Genomic DNA, 24211 nt, shown 5'->3' on the forward strand with positions numbered 1-24211 from the left:
TCCATCAGTATTCTACACTGCTGTAAGTTGGCAGTGACTGCAAATGTATTTGCACCAATGTTTTCAAATGTCTGTAGTTACTGGATCTGATGCTGTGTTTAACTCTCAGACAAAGATCCTGAAACCCATGAAAGAGCTCCTCAGACAAAGCTACATGACCTCCGTGCTGGCTTTACGTCACAAGGACTGGAGGGTTTTCTTCATTGGTACAGGAGACGGACAGCTCATCAAGGTCTGTACAAAATGTTTATATGCAGTGTTTATACAAATTCAGCCATCTACAAAAGAATATTTTAATGCACAATGAATCGGTCACCCCTCAAAAAAAAGAGATCCTGTTCACTGATTAGAAGTTATTCACAAAGATTAACAGCCCACTTCAGTTTTGCAATGATAGCTTATGGCATGCAGAAAAGTGTTTCAAGTGGAGCTGACCATATTTTAACCCTTTGTCAGAGATTACAGTGGGATTCCATCACTGTGGATAATGAGGAAGCTAAAAACCAAATGCATCACTCACACAAACCACTGAATTGTATTGATCCAAAGCAGTTGAACTGATGTGGTCGTCATCACTTTAGCCATGTCTCTAATGCTGCTGTAATGCCAGGGATTCTTTATTGATTCCATTACTAAAGTTTAATGCTTGAACAAAGGTTTGTTTTCTGCATTAAAGCCTAAGTTAAGGTAGCAGATTTAAAACATTTTCACTATGTGTGAGAAAGGTTGTCAGTTTTTATGATCATTGATTTCACAAGTTAAACTGTTTCTAAAAGCAAGATGATAGGCTAAGGTTAGAGGACAAAGCTAGGAATGATGTGCACAGAGCTTTAATGTTCCACTGTCAAGAAGGAACTACAGATTTTCTCATTTTGTTCTCCCCATAGTCAAGAGAGAAATAAGATTTACCCATTTTACCGTCATGTCACTTAACACTTCTCCATTTCGTTTCATCATCTTTCCCTGTTTAGATTTAGGCAATTAAACTTCTAAAACCGTACAAAACATGATAAATAGGGTTAGTTAAATTAACTACCCTTATTAAGTTTGCATTTAAATGCTTCAGAGAATATACAAAAACTGGATAGTTAGAGCTTATCATGCCTGCAACATCACTAGACCCTCAGCTGTATTAGAAAAATACCATGGAATTGTGTGATATCGTCCCAAAACATCCAAAACATTTTTTGTGAAACCTTTAATTACCGCAAACTGGCAAATCCCACGCAATCGTATGACGGTGTGATTAGATGTGCAACGCTTCTGCCATGACAAGTCACCAAGTAAAATGATCACCAGTTCAAATAATACATCATCAGCTAAACCTGTCTCTGTACTGGAGACTTTTCAGATTAGTAACTTGTGCTTAGCGCTCCCCCTAAAGGTCCCTTTTGGTTATGTCACTGTCTTAAAAATTCTGCACACCCCGCCGCCTGCCCCACCCCACAGCTACATGCTCTTTGCTCTCCCAAGACAGTAGCAACCGATCACTGAAAAATCCTAATACAACAGTGACACTAAGGGTGCTTTCACACATATAGTCCCATGTGACCATGTGAACAGTATGAGGAAGAGAGACAAGTAAAATAAATAAATGATGTGGGAGTAATACGGAAGGGAATGTGGAAATGTGTGTGATGTGTTTGTTTGTGTGCTCTGAAAATGGATGGATGGATGGATGGATAGATGGATGTATATTTGTGTGTGTGCTGCCTGATGGAGTGCTGGGTTGTGAGTGTGTGTGCGTGCCTGTTGCCGCAGCGACAGTGTGTGATTGCTGTTTGTTGCTGCTGAGCTGTCACTGCATGGAGTTGCTCCGTTCCTTGGACAAAGGTCTTCTCTGCCTTTTTTTTGCTGGTTCTGCCATGATATAATTTTGAGAAACGTGAATTTGTAGACAACCGTGTGCAGCCACAGTGCTGGTCATAATCTCGCATCAATTTGTATTGGGGCTGCCGTAAACCAGTATATCTTGCCACCGGGTCGGAGGCAGGGAAAGTTGAAAGTGCTGTTTTCTGGCCAGAAACTGCAGGGAGAGGTGAAAGACCCCCCAATCACCTCATAAACACATGTATTACCCTCACAGGGACTACGAGAAGATTTATTAAGGTGAAAAAGTTACTTAGTTCTGCTTTAAATGCAGTCATAATAATCCAAACCACTTGTTAATCACAAAACATTAAAAATACACTTCAGATAAAGCTCTATATTCATTTCCAGTCACATGATAACATGATCACTAAGACCAACCATAACACGTGGCACATGATTTTGAATGGTATTATGGGCCGATTTGGACGCGTTCATCTATTTCTCACATTTTCTAGACATTCAATCATCCCTTTCTCAGTGAGAAATAGTGTGTGAATGTGTGATATTGTCTTAAAATGTTGGGGCCAAATATTAACTGAAGAGAGAGAGAAAAATAAATGGGTCAAATTGTGTTTTCCATTGCAGAACATGAATTCAGTACTATGATTGAAGTTAATGGGAGATTAATGTAATATTTTGAAAGAAAATATAAAAGTGTTTAAAGGAAACTAAGTATTTTACTTTTTATTAATTGAGGGTGAGCTGAATTGTTCCTCCAGCCCTCAGACGTGGAGCTGTGTTGTAGAACTTCAGTGTTCTCTGATCACCTGCTCAGTGTCTCAGAACAACATCAGAGCTGTTCTCCTTCTCTCAGCTTGTTGTGGACAGGAACTTTCACCCTGCCTGTCCCAGAGTTCTCTACAGAGCCAATGATGACCAGCGGGTATTTCCCAGAATACATCTGGATCAGGTGGATGGTAAACATGTGTATTTGCCCTTCACAGAACAGGTTGGTAGAGCTACAGCACCTCCTACCCACTGCTGTCTGTAGTGTTGCTGAGTGTGTGTGTGTGTGTGTGTGTGTGTGTGTGTGTGTGTGTGTGTGTGTGTGTGTGTGTGTGTGTGTGCGTGCGTGCGTGCGTGCGTGCGTGCGTGTGTGTGTGTGGCAGGTGAAGCGTGTTCCTGTGTCCCAGTGCAGCACACACACCAATGTGCAGCAGTGTTGGTCTGCTCAGGATCCAGACTGTGTGTGGTGTGGCCCTAAAAGAAGGTCAGAGGAACCTCATCTGCTGCAGTCGTCTTCACACACTGATGAACTCACAACTAGTTTCTCTGTCTCCAGTTGTATGTTTGAAAGTGACTGTGAGGATGGAGACTGGGTTTCTATTCCTGACGTTTACCAACAGAAGATGATTTCACACAAAGTCGTCGCCGACTTGACTGGACGGGTAGATGTTACAGCGTATTCAGGACTGGAATCAACTGTAACTCTGATGTGTCTCATGTTTTCTGTCTCTGTGTAGCTCACACTGAACATTCACATACATGTGAGCACAGGCCAAAACAGGACTAAATTCACCTGTCAAGTCTCTGGAGCTACTGGAGAACTTTGTAGCAGGACTGGTCCTCCATCCCAGTTCCCACAATGCATCTGTCTGCTCTCTGATATCACATTTCCTTCCGACGGTCAGTGGTTTGGAATAAATTTGGGTAACGATTTACTTGAAGTTTTATACATAACGCTGACATTGGCATTAATAAGATGTCATGAAGTCTGTCATTAAAGCTGCAGTATGTATGTTTTCGTTGGCGTCATTTGGTCAAAAATGTATAATCATCTTTGAGCGTATTGTAATACAGTGTTTTGAGTGGACAGTGAATCTCATCTCTTTCTCCTGGCCCTGTAAATGAAGTTTAGAAATCCAGAAGCGTGATGCTGGATTTCAGTCAATCAGAGATGTTTCGACAAACACAAATGCTCTATGAGCTGTTTTGGGCGTTACTATTGGATGCTTGAGTGAAAACAAGCGCGTTTATATACTATTGATAGTAAAAGTCCAATCGCGGACGTTCCAGCAGAAGTTCCCATCGTGACATGTGACATTAGGCACAGCGGTTACACTACAAAGCAAGCGGAAAAAGAAAGACAGAGGTGAAGAAGCAACAGAATAAAGGCACAAACATACTCGGGAGGAACGAACCTTTGCATCCTCGCGGATCATCGTGACTGCCCCACATACTGGTTTCAGAGGTAGAGTGAGAAGAGACGGGATAAATCGCGTGTAAACCTAAGAGAAGCTTATCCAAGGTGGAGAGAACAAACGCAATTCATTTTATAGTCTGGATGCACAAGTGGTGGTTGTCATTCTGCTTTGAGCGACAGCTGAGATCACAGCCGTCTCGCTGAGATCTCTGGTGGGGATGAGCTGACAGCAGCAGCCGCTGTTCAGGGCAATAACTACAGAGTAATATGTGCATTCACGTCAGAGTCTCTATAACACCAGAAAACTTTCAAATAACACAAGATAAAGTTCCAACATTTGTCAATAGTCTCTATTGAGAAAAAAGTTGCTTGGAACTCCACAGGGAGGTTATGTTTCGGTTTTGAAACGGGGAGCGGAAGAATGATTCCACAAACTGCAGCTTTAAGTGTTGTTCGCTAAATTATGACACCTTTGGACCTATGTTGGCATTTTTTGGGTTAGGTGGAGGGATCTAGTGGGATTAATTAGGGTTAGTGTTAAGGTTAAGGTTAGGGTATTGAAGGGCTAAGGTAACGAACAACACTTATGACAGCCTTCATGACACCTTATTCACGCCTATGTCATAATAATAATAATGAGTAAAAGTGTTATTTAAATTTGTATATAATTTCAATGTATATAATTTCAATGAACTTCAGAGTATTTCATTTTTATGAAACTTTTTTTTTTTTCCAGGCCTGGATGTCACAGTGAAAATGAGAGTTGGAGCATCCTATCTGACAGAACGTCTGAAGCTTACAAACTGCTCTGACATCAGTGGATCACCTACATCTTTGTTGTAAGTACACACTGTGGACAGCTCTATAATAAGGTCTGAGGTCTACATACAACCTTGTTTGTGTTGCTCTTCCTTTTTTCTATCATCTTTAAGATGATAGTATAAAGTGTTAATCAGATGGTGGGGCACATGTTAGTGTTTCAAAAGAGAATACAACTCTAACCCCAGAAACTTTCTCTCACCCTGTGGGTTATGGCTCCACATTATGTTATTGTTTAATAATTAATAATAAAAAAAACAATTACCAAATCAATACAAATATGAAGAGCAAAACATGAGTGTTAAGCTACTGTAACGCTCAGGAAGCTTCTATCCTCCTCTTTAAATATGGATCATTGTGAATTTACCATCAGTGTGTGGTTTGTCCTCAGGTGTCAGCAGTGTGTCAGTGCCGGCTGTGAATGGAGCCATGATGGCTGTTCCTGGGCCAATAATAAAGGAGATGTAAATGTAATGTTTGAATTGAATCTGTGCTCATGTTAAAAGCAGGGTTGCGGTCAATTACATTTTTCAGGTACAATTAAGTTTTCAATTACGAATGTTCAATTACAATTTGATTACAATTACAGTGACCAACATTTTTTCTAATTACAATTAAGTTGCAATTATATTTTTATCCTCAGGAAGTAAATTACAATTATGTTCTCAATTACTAAAGTTATTTTTTTTATTTTTATTTTTTTTTATTCAGTTCATTTCCGACATGGTTGCAATCACAAAAATTCACTTTGACATTCAGAGTAAAATCACATCATCGTTTTTTTTTTTTTTTTTGTCTTTTTGTATGCCGGAAAGGGCGACGGAAAAAAGCAGTTTGCTTATCTAGATCCGTCCCCTGGTTTGAACACAGATAATTTTATATCAAAGCTCATGTCTTTCCTGGTCAAACATTCTTATCTTCTTCATACCACAATTTCATCTTTTCATTTATGATTTTTTTTTTCCTTTTTTGTGTGATGTGTTCTCGTCTGCAGTCATTGTTCCTGTTGTTTCTCCTCCTCACTGTCCTTTTCATCCGTATCTCCTGGGGCTTTCTTTTCCAGTCGTTGTTTACGTTCCTCCAACTCTCCAAACGAAAAGTTCTTCTTCATTCGAAGTACCTTCTCAATGACCAGTTGATGAGTTCCTGTGTTGTTCGATGAAGAGTTGACTTGGGACCTGTATGCGTGTAGGAATATCCTCCGTGTCTTCTCCTTAAATCTTGTCAGATTTACGGATTGTTGTGTCTCTACGTCAAGGTTATTCCAGAGGTTCATGGCTCTATACACTGTACTATGTTTCCCAATGTTTGATTTGACCCTGTCTGGTCTAAACACATTATTATGTCTGAAGTCGTAGGAATTTTGATTGTATGTGAAACGTTTTTGTATTTGATGTGGTAGTTTTTTAAATGAAGCCCTAAATGCGTGTATTTGTGTTGTAGTGTATTATTTCTTGCAGTTTTAGGTATTTTGCCTTCTCAATAATTCGTTTGTGTGTGCGTTGTGTGGTGCTTTATGTAAAATTCTTATAGCTTTTTTTGTAGTTTAAATAATGGTTCAAGATATGTTTTGTAGTTATTTCCCCATATTTCGGAGCAGTAATTTAAATGTAATGCTATGAGTGAAGAATAGATTGTTTTAAGTGATTTGGTATGTAGGATTTGTTGAAGCTTCCATAGGATGTAACTGCTTTTGGCAACTTTTTTTTTAACTATTTGTATATGTTTTTTCCAGGTCAGCTTGTCGTCCATCCACACTCCTAGTACCCTATATTCTTTTACTTCTTCTATTATTTCCATGTTTAGTTTCAGTCTTATATCTCCTATTATTTTTTTCTTTCCAAAATTGATGAATTTTGTTTTGTTGACGTTTAGGGCTAGTTTATTTACATTTAACCATGTTTGAATTTTTAATAGTTCTTCATTTGTTGACTCTATTAAAGTTTTAATGTCTTTAACTGAGCATAGGATGGTTGTATCGTCTGCAAACAACATTATTTTGAGGCAATTTGAGACTTTGAAAATGTCGTTTATGTATAAAATGAAGAGTTTTGGCCCTAAAATTGAACCCTGTGGCACATCACATTGTATGGTTTGGCATTTTGATGTGTGTTCTTCAAAGTCAACATATTGTCTCCTATTTGTCATATAGCTTTTAATCCATTTTAAGGCGTTGTGCTTTATTCCGTAATTTTGAAGTTTTTCTTCTAGAATAGCATGATTAATTGTGTCAAAGGCTTTTTTTAGGTCCAGAAAAATTCTGAATACAAATAGTTTTTTTTCTCATGCTTCTCTTATATTCTCCGTGGTGTCAATTATAGCCATTGCTGTTGAACGTCCTTTTCTAAACCCATATTGTCCTTCATGTAGTATATTATTGTCTTCTATAAATTTGTCGAGTCTTTTCATGAAGAGTTTTTCCAGAATTTTCGATAATTGTGGTAATATTGATATCACCTTTACTGAGGCTGAAATAAATAATCTAATGAAAGTTAACTCTCCCCTTGTGTTAGCTTTCTGTTAGCATTTAAAACAGAAAACTAAAAACGTATTTTTTTTCCTATCTCTTGGTTACCTTGTTAGGCTTCCTAATCAATAAAAAATATAGGTTTTTATATTTTAAGGTGAGAGTCTGGGCCTTTTTTGTGTCAATATAAACCTTAATTTTAATTTTTTCATAAATAGTCAAATTTGGGAAAGCTTGATATGAAACATATTTTAATAATTGTTAACTACATATGTGTAGAATTTTTATAGAATTTTCATGCCAATTCCAACTACAAAGTAAATTAAAATTACAATTACAAATATAATTGTAATTAATTATCAATTATGGGATTACAAATATAATTGACCCCAACCCTGGGTAAAGTCCTTAAACCTGCTCATTCTTGCCTCCTTTCTTTTGCAGACGAGTGTTTGTGAAATGCTTGGAAGCAGCTTTGCTGTGAGTCTAAATCACTACTGTCATCTCATCGATACTATCTCACACTAATAGAAGCTAACGCTAATATGTGTTTGTGTGTGTAAATATGTTTTCAGATTCCTATCATCTCCTCCATCACTCCCAGTGTTGTGTCTTTCCATGGGAGGAACCATGCTAATCTGTCAGGTCAGAACCTCACTGATGTGACTGCGATCAGGTTCCAGGCTAACATGGTCTGCTCTCCACAAGAGTGAGTACAGGCTACTAAACCAGAATATTGGTACATAATTGTTAGCATTTGCTAAGGCTTTCCTGTAGTTGATCATTATAGAATATCTTATTTTTTTTTACATTAAGTCTTTCTCTGTGTGTCTGCAGAGCTCCAGTGTGGAACAACACCGGCACCAGTTTGCTGTTCAATATCCCTAGTACAGATAAAAAAGGTGTTATCACAGTCTGTGCCCTCCTCCATGATGGCACGTGCCACGGCAAAATGGACATCACTTACCAATCCTCACCTTCTTGCAACCAACTGTTACCAAACCAGTCCTGGATCAGGTTTGTTGTTTACATAAAGCATGTATGGTCTTCATTGTTAATCGGAAGGTTTCACATTTTATTGTGGTGGTATTTTCCACTTACTGTCAATCACATCATTATTTATGCAAATTATGGGCATAACTTCCTCAGTGTAATTTTACCCTGGTAACTTTAAATACCCATTGTCATTTTTGTGAACTTCCTCTTTTTATCTAATGTGATGCTGAAAATAAGATGTATTAATATCATCAGATGGATGGAAGGATATTATTGGTAAAACAAAAAAAGATTTTCTATCATTAGTGCCTCGGAATGGAGAGAAATTTACATAGGTGTGTTTTAATTAGGTATGTCTTTTTTTACTTCATCATAATAATAATAATAATTATTATTATTATTATTATTATTTTTATTATTTTATTATTATTTATAATAATAATAATAATAATAACAATAAGATATATGTTATGTAATTTTGAGACAACAGAATAAAGATTTTGATAGAGATAGAAATTGTGTTTCTTTTACAGCTTTTAGCACTTGATATATAATCAGTATTTTGTTCCTTTGTCTTCACTTGAGACTTTTAAATAATTTATTGAAATGGTTTTTTTTAGATGATTGATCGGTCGTGGGGTAAATATGATTGTAGTTTATCGAGACAATAAGATGAGACATTGTGCTATGCTGAACTCACTGTCAGTTCTATTTTATTATATTTTGGGAGATGTCTCACGATGGGATACACACTCCCTGTTGCCCTCAGAAGCACTTTTCTCAATCCGCCAAGCCCTGATTGGCTGGAAAGAACTTTCCATCTGCCAGGGACACTCCCACCCTCTATAAGAGGGAGGGTGGATATGCAGTTCCTCATTCAAACACCTCTTCCCTCTCTCATGCACATCTCGCGTGATTATCAGTTAAACTGTCCGCAGGCGGATTCCTTTGGGTTTTCCAGTTGCTGGGCACTGGTAAGCATAAACGCATTGCGTGGACCACAACAGGTTGAGAAACAACCAACGCTTACCTTGCTCTGCTAGGTAAGTGCTGTTCCTTCACAGGTAAGTGAAATTCAGAGCTCCAGGTCCGGTTGTAGGCTCTCCTCCAACATTGTTGCTTCGGCACACAATGGTCCTCGAGCGGCTCTCACACTCACGGAGTCTGTTAGCGGCTCTGAGCTCTGCACCGACAGGTCCAGAGCTCCCAGACATCATGAAAACCCCGAGCCTCAGCTCTGGCTGAATGCTCCTTCCAACATTGCTGCTCCGGCGTGCACGTTGGCCTCCAGCGACCCCTCACTCTGGTACGATCCTGGTGACAGCCCTGCTGCTAGCTCTGTGCCACAAGGCCAGAGCTCACGGACACCAGCACATCTGCTGCCGTCCCAGACCACGGCTCTCGACGCCCCCTGGGCTCCTACGAGCGTAGGTCTTTCTCCCGAGCCTTTACTACCGTGTAAGGCCCGGTTCCAGCTCCTTACCACGGTACCCGAGCTCTTGAAATCTAGCAATCCAGCTGTCGTTCAAAAACAGTCAACGCTGTCCCCGACTTCTCGGATGTCCGGTGCACGTTGTCCTGCATCCCTGATAGCACCTGCATTAGCCGCCACGTGGTAGCATAAAAGCTAATCCACCTTGTTTTTCCTGCTTGCGTCAAGCAGCGATGGAAACCAAGACTCCTCTCACCAAGGGGACGGGTTGCACTGTGGCTTGCTACACGGCGTCCGATGCACGCAGCCTCCGACGTAGGCCGACGCGTCTGATGTCTGCCTTGGCCCCCCTTCTTCCTCCTCACAGCGCTTCTACCACAGCGAGCGAAGAGAACACAGCTCTTATGGACTCTGCTGCTGCCCATGGCGCAGGCTGGGGCTCCGATCGGCCTGCTGCCTTTGTCGCCTCTCCGGAGGAGGAGGTTTTCACAACTTTCTCCTCTCTCCCAAGTTTTGACACCGCGGAGCTGTGCCTTGCCATCCCGTGACCCACCATTGTAACGGAGGCCACTAGGTCCCGCTATGTGAGTAAGCTTCCCACCTCCGAGGGCACGCCGGGATAAGTCCTCCCCGTTTCCCTGGAGCTGTTGATGGAAGTGGCGCATCCATGGAAGGACCGTCCTTTCAGTGAAAATCTCATGTAACAGGCACCTCAGCCCTCGACTGTGAAGATGTGGAGAGCCTCGGACTGCTCAGAATGCCGACAGTGGAGCCGCTGATAGCAGCTCACCTGTTGCCATGCCAGTCTGCTATGTCTCCCCGGAGACCCATGCTACCGACCGGGATGGGCCGTCTTCAGTCGGACCCTTCGGGCAGGGTGTACCCTTCAGCAGCGCTCTAAGTGAGAGCTCTAAATGTCGTCTCCCTCCTCACAGCTTACCAAGCTGGTTCACGTCTGTCGACCTGAAGGATGCGTATTTCCACATTTCGTACAGAAAGCACCTGAGATTTGCTTTCAGGTGGATATATCATGAATACTGTGTGCTCCCCTTCAACCTCTCACTGAGCTTGAGGGTGTTCGTGGCAGCTGCGGAGGCAGCGATAACCCCGCTGAGGAGGCGGGGCATCCGCTTGGCCGCCTATTTGGACGATTGGCTGTTTTTGGCACAGTCTGAATCGAAGGCCACAGCGCACACACACATTCTGTTACGTCACCTATCCGACCTAGGGTTCGTGAAAAACCCGAAAAAGAGCATGTTGTCCCCTACACAGGAAACAGTCTTCTGGGACTGTCTCTGCAATGGAGACGTTCAGGGCATGCCTTGCGCTGTTTCGACCGAGCAAATCTGTTAAATTCAGATTATGTCTCCGATTACTCGGGCGACCGTGGCTCAGGTGGTAGTGGGTCGTCTTCTGATCGAGAGGTTGGGGTTCAATCCCAGTACCTGACTATGTGTCGAAGTGTCCTTGGGCAAGACACTGAACCCTAAGTTGCTCCCATTGGTCGACTAGCGCCTTGCATTGCAGTCCTGTCCCATTGGTGTGTGAATGTGAAAGTGATGGGGGAAAATGAGCTGTTATGTAAAGCGCTTTGAGCCTGCTTCAGTGTGGTGATAAAGCGCTATATAAATCAAGTCCATTTACCATTTACTCAGATTGATGGCTTGATGACGTCATCTGCCTCGGCCACCTCCACATGATGGATTTCCAGCTGCGGGTTGTCTCTCATGGGCTCAACCTTGTGCATCATGGCGCACGGTAGCTTCATGTTACGCCGGAGTGCAGCGCAGCCCTGCGCCGCTGGCGGGCCTCGGATTTCCTGACGCACGGTGTCTGCATGGGGACTGTTATGTCCAGGAAAGTGATCTCCACGGACACCAGCCTGACGGGCGGAGGTGGAGTGTTCCGGGGCAGATTGGTGAGAGGCTGCTGGGATGCAGACCTCTGACGCTGTCACATAAATTATTTGGAAATGTCAACGATGTTCCTCTCTCTGATCCACTTCCTCCCGTCTCTTAGGGGACATCATGTCCTGGTGAGGACAGTATCACGGTGGTGGCGTATATCAACCACCAAGCTGGCTTATACGCTCCCGTCGGCTGCTGGGGTTGCGATCATCTCCTCTCTCTGAGAGCGATGCTTTACTCCCCTCTCTGTCAAGAGTGAGGGAACAGGGTCATGCACTGATCATGGTGCGCCCCTCACTGGCTAGCCATGCAGGAGGAAGCAGGAGGAATGATCTTCCACCCACACCCAGAGCGACTGGGACTGTGGGCTTGGCCCCTGAATGGCTCCATCTGTCAGCGATGGGACCCTCAGAGTGTGTGATCTCCAGCTTCCACTAGCTCTATTTATGATTGCAAGTGGAGGGTTCTTTGTCATAAATATGAGTGAGATATCTCTCTCATATTACTCATGAAACCGGCGTTATGTAAATAACCTTCAGTGTTTCGAGGGTTGGTTCCCCCAGGGATGTCACATCCCTTTTCAGGGCCCGGGGGCAGTGAGTGATGTTATCATCCCTGCAGGACCTGATTGACAAGCACGTAGACTGTTCCACTGTGAAAGTGTATTTGGGGGCTATCGCAGCCTGTCATGTGGGCTTTGGGGATAAAACGATGAGTCAGCGCCCGCTGATTGGCCTTTTTTTTTTTTAATAAGGGAGCACACCCCCATGACCAGACCGCTGGTTCCACCGTGGGATCTGGCAGTGGTTCTTATTACAACCTAGTGATAATTAATTATTTTAATTAACAATGATTATTATTGATTGGGGGTTCTTTTTCATAATATGAGTGGGACATCTCACTCATGTTAATCATATTACTTACAGTATATACATAACTTAGAGATCTTAAGCATCACCCCTTAAGCCACTGGAGGAAGCTAGCCCTAGGGTTGCTTCACTGTGAGCTGTGTTGTTACTAGCACTGGCTTCAGCTAAGCGGGTTAATAATATCTCGGTTCACCCGTCATGCACTCAGCTCTTCCCGGGCAATGTGAGGATGATTTTGAAGCCCAACTCGACCTTTGTGCCAACGGTGGTGGACTCTTAAATTCCCTTGACCTGTTGGCCTTCCTGCCTCGCAGGATGAGAAGCGGTCTAATTTGTCATGTTCAGCGGTCTAATTTGTCATGTTCAGTCCTTGTGTTACGCACGTACATGAACATGTAGGGGGCCTCAGGAGGAGCGATCAGCTGTTCATCTCCTGGGCTAATTCACACAGGGGGAAGCCTGTTGCTTATGGGGGCAATGGGGGTCATTGCTTTGGCAATGGCTCCTCATTACCAAGCAGACCCCAACGAGGGCTGGGGTCTGCGGCTGCCTGAGGGCCTGCACGCACACTCGACTGGATGTTCCACCACGTCCTGGGCCTTGTTCAGGGGAGTGTCTGTTCAGGACATCTGTGCAGTGGCAAGTTGGTCCTCACCCCTCGCGTTTGTCCGGGTTTACTGTTTACTGTCCTGATGTATAACGGACTCTGCCTTGCGGGCTGGTTTTTTGCTCGATAAGCATGTCTGCACTACGGGAGTTGCCATATCCCATGATGAGACATCTCATAAACTATTATGAAATAGAACTTTAAGTTATGTATATAACCCCGGTTCTATGAGTAAGATGTCTCACCAGACAACCCTTCTTGCTCAAATGAGTGAAAAGAGGTGCTTATTTTGAATGAGGAACTGTATATCTGCTCCTCTCTTAGAGAGGGTGGGAGTGTCCCTGGTGGATGGAACTTTCTGGCAAATCAGGGCTTGGCAGATTGAGAAAATTGCTTCTGAGGGCTACAGGAAGTGTGTATCCCATAGTGAGACATCTCACTCTTATTTCTCATAGAACCGGAGTTATATAAATAACCTAAAGTTATTAGTGTTTAATTTCCCTCTACATTCAGATAGTGTTGAACTCAGGCCCCAAAGAGCTGCTGTAACATATATATTACATGTTGCCTTATTCTCCAAGAGTTTTGGCAGTGAAACGTCAAAAAGTAGAACAGGTCAATTTTATTTATTTCTTTGGACGGAGAAGCAACAGCATTTCTCTTAGAAATTATTCTAGAAAATGTTAATGCTAACCATAGAGTTAATGATGCAGTTGAATGTTTAAATCCTGTTTGCACCTAAACACAGTTGTCTTTGCACTGATGCTAAGTTTAAACCATTTCACTGAAATAGTGACAGTGTCTGAGAATCTGTCACAGGATGAGGGTCAACAGGGGAAGCCGAGCCACTTCTCAAAAACACTTCTTTCATCACGTGTCTACTTCCACTTTTCTGTGCTAGCAAGTAGCAGTTCAACATTTTCTCTGTCCTGACGATGGTGAAACGGAACAAGTCTTTTCGCTTTTTGCCCTTATAAAGTAATGTCAGCATCACCTTCATAGGTTCACAATGCTTGTTCTGCATTAACATCACTGTCCACTGTCCTTCCTGAAGATTCTCAACATCATCCATTTGTGTTTGTAATGTCATTCACATCATCTCAACAATAGCATAGGAGCTCATGCTGTAGACGGCGTTGGAATATGATTGTAATATTAATGATAACAATAATAACAATAAAAAATTATAATAATAATAATAATAATAATAACAGGGATGCACCAAAATGAAAATCTTTGGCCAAAACCGAGAACCAAAAATGAAAATACCAAGGCCAAAAAGCGAAACACCGAAAGAAATTCTTATTTAAATTATTCCCATTGCATTTATGGCTCTGAATGTGTACTAACCTCACTCAAATTAAAACATTGCAATTAAATGATTTAATATTAATGTTTCAAAGAATAAATACAGTACATTCAAAATATGAAAATATTTATTTTGCACTGAAATTCCAACAATGTACAATATAACATAGAACAAATTTAAATGTTGAACTTGTCCCCACTGATACATTAAATAATGTTGTGCAGGCCTATAACTGACTGTACTGCTGGGAGAAAATCAAATTAAATATGTTCTCTCATTAAATCACAAAGTGCATTTAAGAGACGCACACGCTCTGTGTGCATCATTGATTGTGTGCACTGGTTTAATCCCAGCCATGTCATGATCTTTATAACGCAGACCAAGTACGTATGTCGTGATGTAGTAAACCATCTCTGTGAAACGTGCGCTGAGAAACTGAAACCAGATTCATGCACAGCTGTTTCGCTTTGTTCGCCTTTTTTCGGTGGTCAGAATTTTGGTGCATCACTAGATAATTATACATTTTATTTAAGGTACCTTTCAAGTTACCCGAGGTCACCGCACAATCAAAGATGAAAACAAGTTAAAAACATACAAAGAACAATAAAACATTTAAGGAAAATAAGCATGTTTATGATGAAATGATGGATTTTGTTTGTCCTGCAGTGGAAACAGGAAAATCCTTCTCACTGGGTCTCACCTGGAGTTTGTTGAAGGTGTCGTTCACAGCCATAACCTGCAGGAGGTTCAACTTCCCAGGAACGCCAGCCCTCAGGTGCTCCTGCACACACACACGCTGGGATTAACACATGATCTAAGAAAATTATGTTATTGGATTAGCGTCCAGGAATATGTGTTTTTAGGAATTCTTGGAAAATTATTCACCAGGGAGCCATAACACTATGTCTACTGATCACTTCCCGTTAGTGGGTGGGATTAGGATGAACCCAAGGGTCAGTTGTGCAACTTGTTGACTGTCCCTAAATTCACTATTATAGGAAATGCAGAAACTGGGTCATGAGCATCCAAAACTAATGCAGCCGTATAAGTTAAAGGTGAGGTTGCTCAGTGAGGATTCAATCATTCCAATTCAGAGACTAAATGGACACAATTGTTGCACATTTCCTTTGGGTGTCCACAAGGCAACAGCCTGTAGCAGTACAAAGTTGTAAAAAAACACCAGCTGCTCTCTCATTGGTCAGATCCCAGAAGAAAATAAGTTGTATAAAACAACACCAACAACATGCCTAGGTAGTTTGTTTTGCACGTTTCTATGGTTACTGTGTCAATCAAATGAAAAAATAATGTCAGAATGTCGCTCCCCCAATTTTTACAAAATGCATAGTTATTTTTTTAATTAAAACTTTATTATTGCTGTTCTAAAATATGTGATGTTTATGTATTATAAAGTTAAATATTGTAGTTTTTCATCATACTTTTTCAATGAAAGTTACATTTTTCATCTGTTCAATGAATGTTTGTTTGGATGGAGGGGCTGAAAATGTTTAATTCTTCAAACTTGAGAAGCATTGATTTAGGTGAAGTCTTTTTCTGTCTTATTTTGAAAAGCAGGTATATGATACCAAATGTTTTCCCTTAACCACTGCAGAATCTCACCTACGACACACCAGCAGTTAAACACAATTTGGGCATTTCCACCAGCTCAGTCTTCCTCAAAGTAGCCAATCAGACTCTGCGTTGCAATTTAGAAATGACCTATTATCCAGACCCTGAGTTCACCAGCTTCTCATCCGTAACAACTGGCAATGATGTCCGCATCACCATACAAGTGAGGATAAGCTCTTCACTTTTGTGAGCACAATCAAAAAATTTGGAGCTTTTAATAGAAAATGGTCAAACATTTGTTTGGTTTGTCATTTCAGAAAAAAACTGACCAGCTGGAGATCAAACCCTCTGAGGTGACAGTGTGGGGTGTTCAGGGGGAGAAACAGTATCCGTGCATCATGGAGAACAACGAAAATGATGAGACAGACTTGTTCATCTGTTACATTCAAAGCACATCCAAAGCTGAATTTCACAGTATAATGGTAAATACTTTAGAACCACTTGGTGCTTTACAAAAAGAGACAAAATAAATATAAAATGTTATTTGTTATCACTAGTGTTGAGAGCAACAGCCTTACTGGTAAGTGGCAGTTCAGAGTAACGTAATGAACTACTTTGTGCTCATCTGTAAAAGAGTCTCACCATGTAAACAGAGCAGAGAGGGACAGGCATCGCCATAACCACAAACTGTAATAGATAACCAGAGACTGGCTTCAAACACTTTTTTGTATTAAAGCTGCTGAGGATGAACATTTTTAATCTAATAAAGACATAGTGTAGACATCGTAGATGAAAAAATGAAAGATAATTTGATCAACAAAAAAAAGATGTAAAAGATTAAAAGCTTGTTTTCATCTCCATTGTAAACATTCGGTTTATTGAGTTTGTCAGAAAAGTTTCACGCATTGCATTGTGGGATTTGGAGTCCCGTAGACAAATGTATATAAGTGTTTTTTACTTAACTATACCTTGATTTCTTGTGTTTGCCCCCCTAAACTGTGCCTACTTGACTTACAATCCATTTATGATGCAGCTGTACATCATGGACCGCTACTTGGTTAAAACCAGATAAACATCCAACAAAAGGAACTGATTCAATTTCCTCCGTCAGATCCACCCAAAGTTCCACAAACACAGGGACAGAGATGAATCTGTAGCAACGATTATGAACTGGAAAAATAGAGAAAAAACAATTACTGTTCTCCTAGTCTGTTGAAGAAACACAAGAAATCACGGCAAGAATGAAGTAAAAACATATCAGTCTGCAAGACTCCACATCCCACAATGCAAAGAGCAAGACTTTTCCGACAATGTCAATTTCAATATTTTTTTCAAGCAAATTATATTTAATGAGGTCTAAACTGCCTTTATCTGCTAGGTTTTATCTTGAAGTGCAAAAATATTTGAATATTTCGTTTTATTTTGCAGGTGAAATTTGGAGGTAGGACTGTAACACTGGAGCAACAATCTGCAGCTCTTATCTTTCTAGTGCTGCTCGTCCTCTTGCTGATTCCTCTGATCATTGTTGGTACGTGTGAGCAGACACGCTCTGATTGAGAGGGTTTGCTTGTTTCTGACCTGGAGCTTTCTTTCTTTCTCAGTGGTCATATTTGTTTACCGAAGCAAGCAGAAGAAGCTCAATGCTCAGATGAACAAAGTTGTTGAAGACCTGGAACTGGACATCAGGAATGACATTAGACAAGGTCGCTCACAGTAGACCCTGTCAGATCTGAAACATCATGATGCGTAGATTCATTGTAATGTCTTGTATTGGAAGTGAAACGTCACTTGTGTGTATTTCCCAGGTTTTGTTGATTTGCAGACAGAGAAAACAGAGTTATTAGAAAACGTTGGTACGATTCCCTTCCTGGACTATAAGCACTTTGCTTCCAGAATCTTTTTTCCTGAGGTAAAGTGAAGCTAAGTTCCCAGAATATTACTTATCGGATGAACACTTTCCATCAACATCCTTTTCTTTTCTCCAGAGTGAATCTCTGATGGCCATGTGTGTCAAAGACATGGGTCAGGTAGAGTTGGATCCAAGCTGTTCCAGCTGTATCTCCTTCACTCTCTGTCGTGTTCACTGATGTGTTTCATTTTAAAATCAGGATGTAGTGAAAGTTGAGCTGGACAAGTCTTGCCAGGGTTTGTCCAAACTGATCCAGGACCAGGTTTTCCTGACCTCCATGGTCAATGCTCTGGAGGAGCAGAAGAGCTTCACTATCAAAGACAAGTCAGTTTCATCTTCTTTACTCTACAAAGTACAAGTGGAATAGAAACAGTATGTAGTGCTGTGGTTCTCAACCTTTTGTGGATCGTGACCTCATTTTTATATCGAGAATTTCTGGCGACCCTAACCAAAAACATTTTTCCTCAAATTAGTCTTTGATCATGTTTGAGCTTAGATATTGTTTTTTTTAACTACATTTTCTTGAACTAGATTCACAGAGTGAAAGTATAGAAATACAGTTGTTAGGAAAAAAAAGAATAGTTAAGAAACTAAAAAAATCCATTGTATTTTTCAGAAATATCAGGCATCCCCATTTAAAATCCAAGCAACCCCACATGGGGTCCCCACCCCAAGTTTTAAAGACATTGATTTAGTGGCTCCTGAATAGATTAATTTCTATAGTTTTTATCATTTTCTGGTCACATCACACCTAGAGTGGGACCAAGACTGACACTTTATTTGTACAAATCCACTCTCTCTCTCACTCTTTCTCTCTCTCTCTCTCAAGTACCCCCTATAGTGACATCGAGTACCCCTAGGGGTACATGTACCCGCATTTGAGAAATATTGCTCTACAGAACTATTTATCTTGTACATGTACTATATGTTAATTGACTGGCTGTTCTGTCTTCTGTTCCAGATGTGCGTTGGCATCTCTTCTGACTGTGGCTCTTCACAGCAACTTACTGTACCTGACGGAGGTCATGGTAGTGCTGCTCAAAGTTCTGATGCAGAAGAACAGCAACATGCAGCCCAAACTTCTGCTGCGACGCACTGAATCCACAGTGGAGAAGCTGCTGACCAACTGGATGTCCATCTGCCTCTACGGCTTCGTCAGGGTCAGTTCCATCTCTCTCTTTAAGGTCCAACATCTAATAAGGAGTACAAAGCCGAGGGAATCAGGACTGCGTGTCTTCAGCGTGTCAGAATAAGCCCTCATTCCATTTAGTGCGTTTCCCTCTAATGAATATGCATAGTAGGTGGATCTCCCAGGTGGAGCAAAAATATGGGAGGAGGAAATGCAGATAAATGAATGCAGGGGGCGCAATGCGATTTAAAAAAATCTAGAACTGTTTGCGATGATTGTTTTAGTACGAAAAAATAGTACAACTGAGACGCAGGTGCAGACACACGCAGTTGACAGAAAACACAGCTGAGATGGTAAAAAAGGCCCCAGGTGTGTGTGTGCCATGCGTGTGTGCGTGCGTGTGCGAAAAAGAGGGTCGTAGAGTCGGATATATGGATATGAACATGGATTGATGTAGCTTCGTGCTCACTGCTCCACTGATCTCCTTTCTCTCCATGTTTTGACCGTCAAAGTCTTGTGTCATGTTGATGTCAGGCCAGAATCAGCAGATCAGATGCGTAATTTATGCATGATCACTGACATATGAGAGTGTGCATGACATAGCGCTGCTCAGTCTTGCACTGGATGATGGTCAGTAGTTCATCTTCAAAGAATGTAGACTGATTGACAGACTGTGTCGCTGTATTAACTCAGATCAATGGTAGATCAATAGTCCTAATCTGCTTGTTTTGCCTGCAGTGATCAGAGCAAAGTCACAGGACTAGATCGAGCACCCACTTTAAATAAGGGGGGAAAAATATTATTAAGGTTTAAAGTTGTTGTCTTTTTTAAAAAAACAAACATTTTATTTGTTTGTTTAGTTTTCTACATGATGAAATGTTTGTGCAGCAAACAGAAAAGTCCATCTGCCTCAAATGTAACTTCTCCACATTAAACGAGCAAAACGCTAATTTGAATAGGGGCGGTCTGCACCAGTTCTGCTTGTGCACTAATCATTGCTGCAATCTTAGTGAATTCCACGCAGCAGGTGAGGAAACTCCGTCACTAAAGGATTTAGAGAAGCAACTGAATTACCAGCCTTTATTTCAGATCTTAGAATAAGGTGTTATGAAGGCTGTCATTAGGCGTCGTTCGTTAACGAAACCCTAACCCTACCCTAACCCTTCATTACCCTAACCTTAGCCCTAACCCCACTGACCCAAAAAATGCCAACATAGCTCCAAAGGTTTCATAATTTAGCAAACAACACATAATGTTAGCCTTGCATGTAATTGTTTTGACTGTAAAGTGTCTTTGAATTTTTTGAAAATGCTTATAAATAATATTATTATTATTATTATTATTATTATTATTATTATTATTATTATTATTATTATTATTATTATTATTATTATTATTATTATGTATAAAACTTCAACTAAAGTGTCATTGATGATTCTAACTCTAGGACCAGATTTCAGTTTGCCGTGGTTTAAAAACGTTCTATTCGGCACATGCTCCTCCTTTCAGTTCATTCAAATCTTGCAACCTTATCTTCAGCTTTTTTTTACATAAGGTAACTGCATTCAAAAAAAGTAAAAAGTTCTGAAGGAGGTAAAGATACATTGACACTTTGGTCTAATATGTAAATTCATGACCAAATAAATACATCAGTTCAAATAATTTCATTAAATACAGTTTAAATATTTATTAACATTCTGTATATTGTCCCTGTAAAGATAATAATGAAATTAGGATTAGTAAACTAACAAACAATACAAATCTTCACAATCTTCTGTCCATAGCCACCACCATTATACCTAAGCTTCATGCTTGTCACCTGACTGGCTTGATTACGCAACACAAGCACAATATACACAACTACAACTTCACATCTCACTCTCACTTTGGAATGGTCAGCTCTTCTGCACCCTTTCCATTTCCTGCCTTGGGTCTCTCCTCCCTGTTCCCTCCCCCCTCAGTGGTTGTGGCACTGCCCTCTCTTTTTATATCCACCCTAAAATAAAGTGTTTCTTAAACTTCCTTAGGGAGGGCTGGTGATGGTCACAGTTATGCAATAAAATAAATTCCTTTATTTAATTGCAATAACAAAACATGCATAACTTTTTTTAAAAAGAGTGCACTTCTTGTAGTGTTGATCTCTGACGGCATGTGCAGACAAGAAAAAACAAAACAAAAACAAAGAATCACTAACAAATGCTCTCATTTTGACCGCTGACAGTTCGCAGAGCTGCCGTGCCTTTGACTTCCTGTTTGTGGTGTTGCAGGAACACGTGGGGCAGCACCTGTTCCTGATGGTGAGCGCCATCTCACAGCAGATCTGCAAAGGCCCAGTAGACTGTGTGACAGAGAAAGCCCTGTACACTCTGAGTGAGGACTGGCTGCTGTGGCAGGCCCCAGACTTCAGCTCCCTGGTACACACACACACACACGCACGCACACACGCACACACACGCACACAAACGTAGAAGTGATCATTAACACTTCCTCTTCACCACTTTAGTTTCTGCTCTGCTCAGCACAGTTACACGATTTGTCAGCATAATGTGATGTAGTGTTCAATCCTCTGTAGAAATAATGAAATAATTATATTCTTATTTTAATCATCAGAGTTTAGATCAGAGAATAATGACATAATCTTGTTTAAAGCATTACATAGTCCAGTGTTACTAATAAAGAACAATTGTAATGGTGTGGGAATGTATGAACTATGGAAACTGTCACATTCCAACACACAACACCTCCTTTGGACAATCAGCCTTTTCTGTTATAAGAGTTCAAATCTGGAATATTGTCCCCACAGAGCTGAAGATACAACGTGATTTTAAGGAATTCAACAAAGGAATTAAGTCATGGCTGAAGGAGAAACAAACTGCTCCCGCTTAGAAAACAAACGCTGACATGAGGGTTGAGGTTAATTACATTTTTCAGTTACAATTCCGTTTTACAATTCAATTACGATTAGAGTGACCAGCAATTTTTCTAATTACAGTTCAATTACAATTTCATTTTATTCTCAGAAAGTCAATTAAATCTACGTTCTACATTATTCAAGTTCAATTACAATTACTCACAATTACTGAGCCTGGAATAAATAACCTAATGAAAGTGAATCTTCCTCTTGTGTCAGCTTTCTGTTAGCATCTCTTATGACCACTCCTAAATCAGCTGTAAAAGACACTAAAAACTAATGTCTATCATATTATTTATTTCATATCTATTGGTTACCTTGTTAGGCTTCCTAATCAATGAAAATTAATTTGGTGGGGGGTGTCTAAGCCTTTTTTTTGTCAGTATACTCCTCAATTTAAATTTATTGTGTGTGTGTGTGTGTGTGTGTGTGTGTGTGTGTGTGTGTGTGTGTGTGTGTGTGTGTGTGTGTGTGTGTGTGTGTGTGTGTGTGTGTCTGTGGTTTCCAGAGGCTGAAGGTGTTGTTTGCTGTGGGCACTGATGGGGGGGTCAGTGAGCCCCTGGAGGTGGGCGTGCTGAGCTGTGACACTGTGGAGCAGGTGAAGGAGAAGATTCTGTCCACCTTTAAATCCAAGTTTGGTTTCCCCTTCAGCACCTCCCCCAGAGACGCCTGCATCGGTGTGTGCACGTGTCACTCCTCTGTCTCATCAATGTGAAAATCAGACTGACCTGTGTATTATGCATCAGACTAAAAAACAATGATCTTTGTTGTCGTTTTGCATATTTTTCCATCATTACTATAGTTCTATGGGATTTGTTGTGTATGTGTTTTTGTTTTGTGTGGTTTCTTTTGAGTCATTTTGTGTGTTTTGTTTTGTTTTGTTTTATTTTGTTGTTGCATTTTTGCTTGTTTGGACTGCATTTCTGTTCTGTTTTTAAATTTTGTTTGTGTTTTTTGCAGTTTCTCATATTTTCAGAGTCATATTTTGTGATTTTGTTGCTGCAGTTTTGCGTGTTTACCGAGTCATTTCTTACGTTTTTGTTGTCTTTTTGTTAAGTCATTTTTGTTGTTGTTTATTGGGTCATTTTGGGTGTTTTTAGTGTTGTATTTTGTGTGGTTTTTGAAGTCATTTGTGTATTTTTGTTATTTTCTTCATTCTGTGTTTTTTGGGGGTCATTTGGTGCATTTTCTTTTGAGCATTTACCAGTTGTCAATGTCTGACCGACACTAACAATGACTGGCAACTTTTTATTACATCAGGTTTAAAATGTTAAATCATTTTGTTTCTATGAGTGAGATTTATTTATGTTTAATCACTTTGTTTCTCTGTGGGGTTGGATTGTGCACAAAGAGAATGGAAACATTGAATCTTTCACCTTTCGTCCTTAGAGTATGAAAAGAATGGCACCTTTATTCCCCTTGAGGAAGTTGATGCAAGCTCTGAGGTCATCGGTGAGGTGACGATGCTCAACACACTCAAGCACTATAAGGTGAGTAAATCATTCATTTTAAAGGGAGGTTTTCTCAGGGGTGTCAAACTTATTTTGGTTCACGAGCCCATACAGTATGTGATCCAGTTCGATTTCAAGTGGGTGGAAACTGAAAAAAACTGTGTTTTTTAAAGAAATATAGAATTTAATGTGCCATCTATAAACAGTGTATTTAGGTAACTTTCAATATCAGAGCAAAAAAGTTACAGGTATCCATTAGTCCAGGATCTTCACATCAAAATTCCTAATTGTTGCTTTCACAGTTTCTCCAAAAATTATGATGTAGGAGACAAAATTTGTCTGAATCTAATTGGATTGTGTCAGAGAAATTCTAGGTTTTTGCCAAATTTGCCATTCAAAAATGAGTGCAATCATTGCTGAGCACAGAACAGCTGCCATCCTTGGCCAATATTGAATACATTTATACTTAATTTTTTTCTGTAAATGTGCATTTTAAAAAACATCCTCCCACGTGCCAAAGTAGATGTTCCTCCATTGGTGGAGCACTGACTACTTCAGAATCATTTCAAAGACTGCAGTCTTTGCTTTGCTGTTTTCTAAACTTCTGCATTGAAACATCTGGTAAATGTGCCGAAAAGCTAAGATAAGTGAGCTGTTAACGTGAATTAGCTGTAAAGTGCAGCTTATCTTGGAGGAAATGGGAAGCTCTTTGTTATCACTGCTAATATGAGCACTTGGTGGGAGAGTGTGTAGTCAGGCTTTAGTGGAGTCTCTGTGTCCATCACAACCAAATGTATTTAAAACAATAAATAAATAAATCCAGA

At 40.5% G+C, this 24211-nt stretch overlaps 1 protein-coding gene across 4 annotated transcripts in view; it reads left to right on the forward strand.

Annotated features, from left to right (window-relative positions):
* LOC114465591 (plexin-C1-like) overlaps window positions 1-24211 on the forward strand; it is a 48017-nt gene that overhangs the window by 10252 nt on the left and 13554 nt on the right. For 3 of the 4 annotated variants that reach the window (XR_003674323.1, XM_028450693.1, XM_028450695.1), the window contains exons 2-23: window positions 110-232; window positions 2687-2821; window positions 2982-3082; window positions 3155-3260; window positions 3336-3498; window positions 4752-4854; window positions 5226-5304; window positions 7746-7781; window positions 7877-8010; window positions 8139-8318; window positions 15088-15196; window positions 16031-16210; window positions 16305-16469; window positions 17416-17515; window positions 17589-17690; window positions 17793-17896; window positions 17973-18014; window positions 18096-18220; window positions 18858-19056; window positions 21293-21439; window positions 22445-22613; window positions 23326-23426. Coding sequence is in view for 3 of the 4 variants with exons in the window: in XM_028450693.1 (XP_028306494.1) it covers window positions 110-232; window positions 2687-2821; window positions 2982-3082; window positions 3155-3260; window positions 3336-3498; window positions 4752-4854; window positions 5226-5304; window positions 7746-7781; window positions 7877-8010; window positions 8139-8318; window positions 15088-15196; window positions 16031-16210; window positions 16305-16469; window positions 17416-17515; window positions 17589-17690; window positions 17793-17896; window positions 17973-18014; window positions 18096-18220; window positions 18858-19056; window positions 21293-21439; window positions 22445-22613; window positions 23326-23426 (2703 nt within the window). In the remaining variant the exon portion in view is untranslated. The remainder of the gene's footprint in view (window positions 1-109; window positions 233-2686; window positions 2822-2981; window positions 3083-3154; window positions 3261-3335; window positions 3499-4751; window positions 4855-5225; window positions 5305-7745; window positions 7782-7876; window positions 8011-8138; window positions 8319-15087; window positions 15197-16030; window positions 16211-16304; window positions 16470-17415; window positions 17516-17588; window positions 17691-17792; window positions 17897-17972; window positions 18015-18095; window positions 18221-18857; window positions 19057-21292; window positions 21440-22444; window positions 22614-23325; window positions 23427-24211) is intronic. The other variant, XM_028450694.1, reaches the window with a different exon arrangement.

The sequence above is a fragment of the Gouania willdenowi genome, chromosome 6 (assembly GCF_900634775.1).
Source record: "Gouania willdenowi chromosome 6, fGouWil2.1, whole genome shotgun sequence".
In the NCBI taxonomy this organism is placed as follows: domain Eukaryota; kingdom Metazoa; phylum Chordata; class Actinopteri; order Blenniiformes; family Gobiesocidae; genus Gouania; species Gouania willdenowi.